Source organism: Hippocampus comes, unplaced genomic scaffold (genome assembly GCF_001891065.2).
Source record: "Hippocampus comes isolate QL1 unplaced genomic scaffold, H_comes_QL1_v1.1 scaffold388, whole genome shotgun sequence".
Lineage (NCBI taxonomy): Eukaryota > Metazoa > Chordata > Actinopteri > Syngnathiformes > Syngnathidae > Hippocampus > Hippocampus comes.
The window spans coordinates 154,076-165,587 of record NW_017804840.1 but is presented as its reverse complement, the minus strand read 5'-3'; the positions used below and the strand labels follow the sequence as shown (position 1 = coordinate 165,587).

At 40.4% G+C, this 11,512-nt stretch overlaps 1 protein-coding gene across 1 annotated transcript in view; it reads right to left on the bottom strand.

The window, feature by feature from the left end:
• Window positions 1–1,961: 1,961 nt before the first annotated feature.
• clmna (calmin a) overlaps window positions 1,962–11,512 on the bottom strand; it is a 54,615-nt gene continuing 45,064 nt past the window's right edge. The window contains exons 11-14 of the mRNA XM_019870073.1: window positions 11,214–11,295; window positions 10,866–10,927; window positions 5,883–6,033; window positions 1,962–5,846 (exon numbers count right to left, since the gene is read on the bottom strand). Of these exons, the coding sequence (XP_019725632.1) occupies window positions 5,910–6,033; window positions 10,866–10,927; window positions 11,214–11,295 (268 nt within the window). The 3' untranslated portion in view covers window positions 1,962–5,846; window positions 5,883–5,909. The remainder of the gene's footprint in view (window positions 5,847–5,882; window positions 6,034–10,865; window positions 10,928–11,213; window positions 11,296–11,512) is intronic.

Here is an 11,512-nt window from a genome sequence, read left to right as displayed (position 1 = left end):
CAATGCTGTAAATTTGTGGAGAATAAATGTTAGATTTCAACATTCCTGTCAAGGAGGATTTGCGTCAGAGCCTGCGACACACGTTTCTCTTAGCCGGATGGGATGCCAGGCAGGTGGCTGTTGTTAAAAAAAAAAAAAAAAAGGTGTTTTATGTACAATTCACCGAGGGTACTGGCAAAGAATGGGAATCCGGAGGGCTGAGAGAAGCATTTTTAAACGGTGCACATGAGCTACAAAAGTTAACATGCAGCAAAAGTGCTTCCCATGCCTCGATCGTCTTCGGGGCCGATATGCTCATTATGTAAGTGTGTGCGTATGCGCGCGTTTGCGGTAACGGGTCGATCGCGGGAGGTTGGTTTATGAAAAAGTAGATCTTCGGTCATTCGAAGTTTAATTCAGGTCAATCAGATGAATCCTTAAAAACAGGGGTGTCCAAACTCAGTCGTTAAGAGCCGCTGTCCTGCCTGTTTTCCAGGTCTCCTAGGAGCAATACACCTGATTCAAATCATCTGGATCGTTCTAATGCTGCTTCAGAGTTGATTATTTGAATCAGGTGTGTTGCAGCCGGGAGACATGGAATACAGACAGGACAGCGGCCCTCCAGGCTGGAGGCTGGACATGCCTGCTCGACAACAAGGGTGTAAAAGCATGAATGTGAAAAAAATGGGTAAACATTGGATTTTCAAAAATTCACAGCTCACTTCTTGTTCATTTTAGACCAGGGGTGTCAAACTCATTTCACATTGTGGGCCACATACGGCCTCGGTAGATGTCAAGTGGGCCGGACCATTAAAATTATATCATATTCTGCTCTAAATCACCAAAATAATATGTCTTCCTTTTGTTTTGGTCTAAAGAAGCACAAGAACATTAGGAAAATGTTGACATTTAATGAACATATCTTTTACAAAACATTTCATGAAGCACCTTAGATTTCCTTAGACAAATGTGCAATTTACTTTTATCATCCATATATATGCATTGCAACTGATCCCACTGATTGTACCAAGGCACAAAACTTTAACAAGTAATTGGTATTGAAAAATATAGTAATGCATTTTAAGATTAAACGAGATTTATACCATTACACATGTGCATATAAAATCGAAATTTAATCCCTGCCTACACCTTAGAAACCAAGTAGAGTGCTATTAAATGTGTAAAGAATAAAGAATAAAGTAATCACATGATAGCGTCTGCTGTGTTGGGTCTGTCTCAGTGACAGACTAAGGCTGCTGTTGTCTTCCTCTCTGATTAAAACAACGTTGTCTTCTACTCTGATCAAAACAGTGTGTCCCCTTGCGGATACTCCATGAATCGCACCTTATTAAAAATATTCATTCTGTGTCTTTTATGCTTTTTTTTCACTTTTAAATGATCCTGCGGGCCTGACCGAACCTCCTTGGGGGCCGGTTCCGGCCCGCGGGCCGTATGTTTGACACCACTGTTTTAGACAATGCTCCAATAAATTTTCTGTACATCACAGGGTGTTACACGGCGCCTGCCAATTTTTGTCGGCCTCGGTTTGCATGTTCTCCCCGTGGTTGCATGGGTTTTATCCGGTTACTCCGGTTTCCTGTCACATTCCAAAAACATGTATAGTTTGTTGATTGAACGCTCTAAATTGTCCCTTGGAGTGAGTGTGAGCATGAGTAGTTGTATGTCTATTTGTGCCCTGTGATTGGCTGGCAACCTGTCCAGGGTGTATCCCGCTGGATAGACTCCATCACACCCGCGAAACTCGTGAGGATTAGCGGTTCAGTTAATGGATGGATGGACACATTTAATGCTCAATTACATGTATAAAAGATCCCCTTTTTGACAGAAAAGTGTGCAACACAAAAATAACAAAAAAACCTACTAATCCCCCCCCCCTGTGAAAAGGGGCTCTTGTGCATAAAAACTGCCATTTAAAGATGGCACAAAACAGCTGACGACAAACCAACCACCAGTACAGACAATAATATCAAGGTATTTTATTTGTTTACATTACTGACATCAAAAGATCTGATAAAATTCTGTGTGCACTACACCATAATATCCAGTATGAATGTAAGATAAAGTTTCTCTCTCAGGCGGAAGCATGTTTCCCATCCAGGTCCTGATTAAATACAATGTTTCTTACGACTCGTGGACTTGCAAATACTCACCAACATGGGCTTTCTTCTGGTTCTTAGGATCTGTATTTTCCCAGTAGTTAAGAGTGAACACAAATTTCAAATACACACTGGACACTGGGATAAAATGTGCTTGATAACTCAGCATTTTACTGGAAAAATAAAGGGATGTTTAATATTTTTTTCTCATAGCGCTGAATTGTATTCCAGGTACTGTTTAGAAATAGGACTTTCATTCCTATTCCAAACGTTGGCTTTCAGGCGGGAGACAGTTAAATTATGTTTAAATTCCATAACTTAAGAATATAAGATAAATATAAACATAAATAAATAACTTATACCATACTAGAGACAGATATTTTTTTTTACTTGAATTCAACTACCATCCAGTCAAGAACTGACATACTGTACGAATGCTGATTTCTCTCAATGTTAGGAAAAAAACACAAAAATGTTTTAAGTAAAAAGATTTGTTTTCAAAACAATGAAGATAGTCAAATATTAAACAGATGACAATGTTTCTGTCTCGACAGTGTGTACTGTATATAAGTAACCAAAATGCTTTGAGTGTTTCAAACAAGGCAATTAATGAGTACAGTAATAATATTGAGACAGGTTGAAAAACAGACATTGAACAAATCATGTTCACTAGTAAGTAACCAGGAGATGTGAAAAAGAAACTTAACGGTAATCAAATGTATCCTTATCATTGTGGTGAAAATGTACAAACCCCAACTCCAATGAAATTCGGATGTTGTGCAAAACATAAATAAAAAACAGAAGACAATTAGTTGCAAATCCTTTTCATCATATGTTCAATTAAATACACGACAAAGACAATATATTGTTTGATCAAATTGAAAAACTATTGATTTCCTTTTTTTGCAAATATTCACTCATTGTGAATTTTATGTGTGCAACCCATTCCCCAAAAAATTGTGTTACATCACTTTTCCTTTAACAACCCTCAATAAGTGTTTGTAAACCGAGGACACTAATTGTTGAAAATGTTGTAGACGAATGGCACTTGCTTGATGTACGGCTTCATTTGCTCCACAATCCAGGATCTTCATGGTTACATTTTGCGTTTCATAACGCGCCACGTGTTCAAAGGATTAAAGGTCTGGACTGCTGGCAGTTCATTCTAGTCCAGTATTCATACTCTTTTACTATGAAGCCACGCTGTTGTAACACATGCAGAATATGGCTTGGAATTTTTTTTTCACAAATAAGCCGATAAGTCCCTGAAAAAAAAAAAATTCTCTAATGGTGGCGTATGTTGCTCCAAAACCCGTGTCTATCTTTCAGCCTTAATGGTGCCTTCACAGATGTCTAAGTTACCAATGCAAGTGGTCACACACCACCATACCGTCACCGATGCTGGCTTTGAACTTTGCATTGATTAAAATCCAGATGGTCCTTTTCCTGTTTGGAGCAGAAGACATGATGTCCCAAAACAATTTGAAACGTGCGCTCGTCAGACCACCACAGCACACATTTTCAATTGGTGTCAGTTCATCTCAGATGGGCTTGGGCCCAAAGAAGCAGGCTGTATATTTGGGTGTTGCAAATGTAATATATGGGGCCCTATTTTCATTTCTAGCGCAAAGCGCAAGTCTAACTGTGCACCCAGGTGATGTTCTTTGTTTTGGTATTTTGCTAGACTATGCACGGGTCTAACTGAGCATAACAAGGCATGTGTGCCTTTGTGCGCCGTTGTGAGTTGGAAGGAGACTTTTGGCGGCATCCCTCATTTGCACTAAAATCAAGTTGGTCAAAACGCAGTCTGCTCGAGTGTGCCATGACTGACATTACGAAAGCACAAATTAACTCACTAGGGTCTGTGCATGATATTGGCCTGTAAACTGCAAGATGATGTCACCGGCCCTGCATGTGATGTGGGCGATTGGAGACCAGCTTGCACCCACAACCGTCTGTGCATCCATGTGTGACCCAGAGTGACGGGGGTGCTATGAGTTGTGTTTTTTTTAATTTTTTTTTTTAAGATGGTAATGATTATAATTCATTCAATGAATTGATTTCTGCAATGATTCAGAGGAATTGTCCAAGCTGTTGTCATCATTATGAATGAAATCCTGTGACATCCACCACTCACGTCCGCGGAGCGCCAATCCGTCTGCCTTCACCTCCATCAAATACACCAAAATTGTGTTACCCCACTTCCCCCAGGAGTTAGACATACTTTTAACCGAGTCTAAAATCTAGTCTACTTTTTGTGATGCACCGGGGGCCGTGTAAAAGAAGACACTCTCTGTCCCCAGAACGCCAAGTAATACGCAGTACCAAATTGAAAAACCACCATAAAGTAGACTTGCCCCAGCACAAAAATGGAGATTTTTAAACCAAGCATAGTCTACTTTCTGTGACCTATTATTATTATTTTTTTTTTTAAAGGATAAGCAAATCACTGTATTTTGTTTTGACATTTTACAGAATGTTCCGACTTCATTGGAATAATGGTTTGTAATTCCATTTTTGCATATGTGGAATTTGGTAAGGCTTCATCTTAAGAAACCAAACCACGGATTAGTCAAAGGTTTCATTACATATCAAACACATTCTCACTGTTAGAAGTTGTGCGTTCTTCCTCAAACATCCAAAGCAGGTCCAAACACGTTTTACGGACTCTTGGGGAGCCAAAAAAACCTCACAACAAAAAACAATAAAAACAAATCCTGCTTCAGCTCCATTGACTGACAAGAGTCAGAACCATTGTAATTTGCTTCAAAGCCATCGTGGTAAATACATATTTAGAGCAGTAAACATCCTCTTTGTCAGCTGAATACCAAGCAAAGTCAACAGATAAATGTGCCGGTAAAAACAAAAGTAATTAATAGAATAACGACACTCACTATTGTTATTGACTGATCTTTGAAGCATGCAGTAGCATTTAGAACAGAACATCACCATGCAGCTGTGTGCTAGTGCCGAAGCTTGCACAAGAGGTGAAAGTACCGATAAAACTTCAATATTCTAGACCAATTAATAATGTGGTTTGGTGTTGCCATGGCAGTGACAGATAAACAAATTCCCTTTCGTACAGTAAAAGCATTTTTTTTTTTTTTTACGCCAAAGTGGAAGAACGTGACTGGCCTGCACAGAGCACTGAAAACATATTGCAGATCTGGTTTCCACTTCATCCTCAGCACTATGGCTCAATCTCCTCTCAGCCCCAATACTGCTCCACACACTTATTCTAAGTTAACAAATAAATTAAACTACTTTTTGTTTTGCTGTAGACTTTATATATAGATTTTGTAATCAAAATATCTATCGCATTTGGAAACTCATCTTTCTATTTACAATCTCATTGTCTCTCATCTGGAATACAGCTTGTAAAAATAGTCAGGAAACTCCAGTATGCTCTCATATTATTAGAACGTGTCATTGTAACGCGATCATTTAACATTGTGACGTTGTCCTAAGTTCCAACGGGGCTTGAAGGATGAATCACAGTTGCCCTAATTATTAATATCCTGTGGAAAAATAAGAATTGGATAACAATCATTCATTGGCAGTAAGACTCAAAAATACAGTTATGGCTGTAAAGCCATTCATTTTTGTGCCAGCTCAAAAGCCAACAAAGAAAAAAGCTTGTCAAATGCATTCACTGAGTTGAGTAAGGCTACAAAACAACGCTGTGCAGTATATATATTTTTTCTTAATCCAAACACAGAACAAAAAATGTGTATTTGTGTGTGTGTGTGTGTGTGTGTGTGTGTGTGTGTGTGTGTGTGTGTGTGCGCGCACGCGCGTGAGGGTTGAGTGTCTTCAGTGGTTAATGTTGAACAGCAGACTCGGCAAAGACTTCAGGTCCATTTGTGGCAACAGCCATAAGCAGTAGAGCAGCAGCCAGAGAACAAAGAGCAGATAAGGCTCCCAGCTCCCACTCCAGCTAAGCAAATGTAATAAAACAAAAACATAAAATCAGAAAGTTGTGCAGAGTTTGTATGAAACAAGTTTTATTTTTAAATACAGTACAGTATTTTCCACACTAAAAGGCGCAGTGGATTATGAGGCGCACCTTCAATGAATGGCCTATTTTGTAATTGCTTTCATAAATCGGACGCACCGAATTATAAGACGCAATCTTCAATGCATCCACTAGATGGAGCTACACTCAAGGAAATGCCAGCAGAACGATCAAATGTCAGTAAAACTTATTTAATAAAGCAGCGACACAGTTAACTTAACCAGCAGCAAGTAATAACATTAACTCGTTAATGTTGAACTCTCTTGCCGCTGCTTTATTTCCGTGTTCAACTGTGTAACCCGATCGCCTTAAGTTTGAACTCTGTGTTGTAAGCATGTTTCTAACAAGGAGCCATTTTGGGGTTGACATATTACTGTAATAACCATAAACAAGGCACATCGGATTGTAAGGCGCGCAGTGAAGTTTTAAGAAAATGGAAGGCTGTTAGGTGCGCCTTTTACTGCGGAAAATACGGTACATATATTCTACAAACAGCAGATAGTTTGAGCAGGTTTTGCAAAAGGAGCTTGGGATAATAAAGTCAGAATGAAAATACGGAAGGAACAATGACTCTTCCTCCACTTATCCACGGTGCTGTTACAGTGGGACAGGGGCCTCAGCACACAGGCTCAAAAATGGGTATTGGAGGCTGTCTTCCAACTGCACCACACCAAATCCAGAGGCACTCTCCACGTAATGTTGGAGAATTGCATCAGTCAAAACAGCCTTGATCCAGGGGGATGCCATCCACCCCCTGGGCCTTGCAACAGCGTTTTTAACAACATCTGCGACCTCAGCCCAAGTGATAGGAGAGCCCAACTTGGATTCCGAAGACTGCTTCCTCATTGGAAGGCGTGTCTGTAGAATTTAGTATGATAAGGTTTAGTAAGTACAGTAGAACCTCAAGTTCCAACTTAATTTGCAATTAAGAGTCCTCAACTTAATTGGTTCCGTACACCCCTTTGTAACCTGAAAGGTGCCGTGATGGCCAGGACCGAACTGGAAATACATTGGCCGTTTGAGAAAATTAACATATTTTCCCGAAATTTCCGATGGCCACACCGCCCCTGATTTGAAGTTAAAATAAATAAATAAAAAGAACAAGAACCACCAAGACAGTCCCAAAAAGCTTTGATGGACTCACATTACCTCGAGGGCCGGGTCTCGGCAGGGGCAACAGGGGCCCTGGCCCCCTCAAATAAATGTGCCCCCCCCCAAAATATATATTTTACATATTTTTATAATCTCATGCCTCTGCTGCGCTCCACTTTTTACTGTCTTTATGTCTTGCTTGCCCCTCAAATATAAAATATATTAAGTTGTTTCTCGTGTCATGTTTCACGACTCCTCTCCATTTCCTTTTCATTCTGCTCAGAGTATTGGCCTGCTGCCGGCTCACTGTGAGCGATAGTTGTCTGGAGCAAGCGGAGATCCAACTTCCAATCAGCCTTAAGTATGCAAATGGGCAGTGTCAGATTTCTCAGCAGTTTGCAGCAGTAAACTGCAAATGTGAATCAAATGGGCTTTGTTAAACTCATTCACAGTGTTTTGTGTAATGACAAACTTAATTGCTAATTACATAATGAAACAAGAGTTAATATTTTTCTTGAAAACTTTATTTGTACAGTCAACAACAACAAGCAAAACCATATTACCAAATTCTTCTAGTAGCGAAGCTGAAGCCTATTCTCCTCGAAGAGTGTGTGCGGCCGCAAAAGGGTGAGTGAAATTTGTCAGTTAGACACGGTAAAAGTTGCTGCAGCACAATTCTTCCTCAAGATTTGTGGCTGCCCCTTCATGCATTCCTGTCTAGACCCGTGCTTGGTCACCTAACGCGGGTAGTCGGAGGTCAAGGGAAGCTTGGTACAACTGATACCACAACCATTAGCTATCTATAGTTTTGGCTGGCAACTAGTTAGCCTATCAGTAGCCATTGTAGAGTCGCTCCTACGTCAGTAATCATCTCCTGCGTTGTGGCGAATAAGCTACATTTCTTACAAGCATCATACTGACGAAGGGATGCGAGAGAAGACGGAGACGCCATGCTAAATGCTAAACTAACATAAAATTGACATGGCTCGCATGTGTACCATGTTTGGATGATCGAGTACACTTCACACACATCTGGTTGGAACCACGTAAAAGTGGAGAACATCTATATAACTTTGAACAGCAAAATAGCAGGCAAATTACTACCAGTAAGAGTCTAGATTGCAGAGATGGGCATTCCATCCCTGGGACGGAATGGTCCGTCCATCCATCTCAGACAGATGCCTATTTTCGCTAAGGAGGAGGAGAAGTTTTTTTTTAAAAAGATGGATTAAGCAAGGACGGAAGTGAAGTTTCATGCGTCTCTTTAATTGTCCCTAATGAAATAACCTGTGAAGAAAATACAGTTTTTGGCTACACTCTGGCCTTGTTATTTTGCCTCCAGACACCCACATACTTAATGATATGTCAGGCCATCCGGCATCATTGATTTGGCTTTCATATTAGATACAGTATAAAGTAAATTCATCAAATAATATTGTAACACTGAGCTAGGATAACATCAAACATCATTTGACAATAAAGTTGTACTTGGTACTTAATCATACAATCAATAGCAATACTTCCATATTTTGTTTGATGATGCATCTCCAAGGAGGAAGCATGTTCACAATTTGCTTCATTTTGCCACGTCCAATACGGCTGCAGCGTCGACATTCTCAAGAAGGCCTCTTTGTATATGTAATGTACCGTATTTTCCGCACTAAAAGGCGCACCTAAAAGCCTTGTATTTTCTTAAAAGCTCACAGCACACCTTAAAATCCGATGTGCCTTGTGTATGGTCATAACGGTAAAATTCCGACCCCAAAATGGCACCTTGCTTGAGACATGCTTACAACGCAGAGTTCAAACTTAAGGTGATCGGTTACGCAGTTGAACACGGAAAGAGAGCAGCGGCAAGCGAGTTCAACGTTAACAAGTCAAAGTTATAACTTGCTGTTGGTTAAGTGAACTGTGTCGCTGCTTCATTAAATAAGTTTTACTGACATCTGATCGTTCTGTTTGTGTTTGATTGAGCGTAGCTCCATCGAGTGGCTGCATTGTAGATTGCGTCTTATAATGCGGTGCCCAATGTATGAAAAAAAAAATTACAAAATAGGCCATTCATTGAAGGTGCGCCTCATAATCCAGTGCACCTTTCAGTGTAGAAAATACGGTAAATGTTGTCTCTGATAATACTTGCTTACAGTTGTCGCAAAAATGGCCATTCTAGATGGGTTCGGCAGTGCTATGCAAACATATGGAGCAAAGTAAGTGCTGTCTCGTCTGTAGGGTATTAATTACCCCCCACCCCCACCCCCCCATGCCTCTCTCTCATGGCGTTGTGCAGAGATGCTTTTTTTTTCGGGGGGGGGGGCACAGACTGGGATGGACGCACTTTAAAAGGATGAGGACAGGGGACGATTATATGAATCAGGTCGGAGGAAGGATGACGGAAGGGTACCCAGGTCGCGGACAGAGGACGGACCGGAAAAATAGGATGAAGTGCCCATGTCTGCAAGATTCTAAAGAGAAAATCGTACTCGCTCAACAGATACGGTACTGGAAATGAATGTATTTTCTTTACGGTATACGTCAGCAAGGGGTAGTGACCTATTAGGTTACAGGTATATTAATATAGTATTTGCATGTTGTGTGGGTTTTCTACAGGTACTCTGGTTTCCTCACATATTGCAAAAACATGTGTGGCAGGTTAATGGAGCACTCTAAATTGTCCCTAAGTGTGAGCGTGAGCGCGAGTGATCGTTTGTCTGTGTGTGTCCTGCGATTGGCTGGCAACCAGTTCATGGTGTCCCCCCGCCTACTGCCGGAAGACAGCTGGGATCGTCTCCAGCACCCCCCACGACCCTTGTGCAGATAAGAAGTTCAGATAATGGATGGATGAAATATTTATTAATCATCAGTCATGATATTGGTTTTGTTTTCACATGAAGGTCTGCACAGTGAATGCTCTCAAAATATTACACCATTTTTTTTAAAAAACAATTTAGCTTTTGATGCTATACTCAAGGTGAATTTAAGAGAAACTGTTGATTTTATAAAAAAGAGAAGCAATTGTTCAATTTTTATACTGTTTGTATATGTTAATAAATATGTTATACATATTTATTAACATTTGTCATCGTTTTATAATACCCTTGCTTCAGGTCTCTAGGATTAAACCTGCCCCCCCCCCAAAAAAAAATGCTCCACAAAATGATAAACTTGCTTCTCAAATTACGTCAATGATTTGCAAAACTGCTCTGTAAAAAAATAAATAAATAAATAAATAAATCTTAAAAAAATTGTATTCCTTCAAGATCATTAAATAAAATACAGCAATAAATAAATCAATCAATAGAGCCTTGATACAAAGTGATGACGCATGACTTTCCGCTACTGAGCCAAACTAGAATTTTCATGAAGCCATCCGGACATCACTCTTTATGGCCTTTCTGAATTCCTCTCATGCCTTGCTTTAGCATCCTGCCCGTATCCATCAGCTGCCTCCAGGGGTAGTGAGGGCGTCCTTCACCGCTAGTGTCTACTAAATGCCAATGAGCCAGTTGGTTGCCTCAACAATGGAGGCTCACCACATTATGGCCCACTCGACTAGATCATCCAACAGTAGCCTATGGTGCACCAAAATGCTTGAATGTGGTATTTGAACAACTTGTGACGCCCATAAAAGTTTAATGACAAACGGTTGAAGGAACAGTTCTTACCAAAATTCAGAGTCACCATTCTTATATTTTCTTGAAAATGTCCTCATGGTCATCTGATTGCTCTGTGAGTTGGGGGCGACAAACAAAATGTGCTACGTATTTAATAATGCAGTCAGGCTCAACAAAGGAGTGTTAGGGTGGTTCTGTTTGTGACCAACAGGTGGCACTGTAGGGTTCCTCTTGCAGTGGCACACCTGTTGGTCATTGTGTCAATGATCAACAGCGGACACTGAAAACAGGTATGCCACTGCAAGAGGAGCCCTACAGTGCCACCTGGTGGTCACAAACAGGACCACCCTACAAGGAGAGAATGGAGTGAAAGCCAATAAAAGTATAGCCAAATCTAACCTGAGAGAAATAAATTCCCCTCCTTTGACGCAGGACTGGAGGGATCGGGATTTCATTCTGACTGGGAATTTTTGTGCCGTCTCTGAAAGGAAAATTCATATTAGTTGAGGCAAAGGTGCAAGTGCAACAGAACATGAAAATAACACATGATTATTCACCTATCTGTTTGTCCAGCACACTACGATTCACATAACAACTAACATTTTTTGTTCTTATTTTTACTTGGTCTGGAGTCTCTGAACTATGTCATGATTATTTTCTGACCATTTGTTTTATTTTCACTCTCAAGATTGGGACCA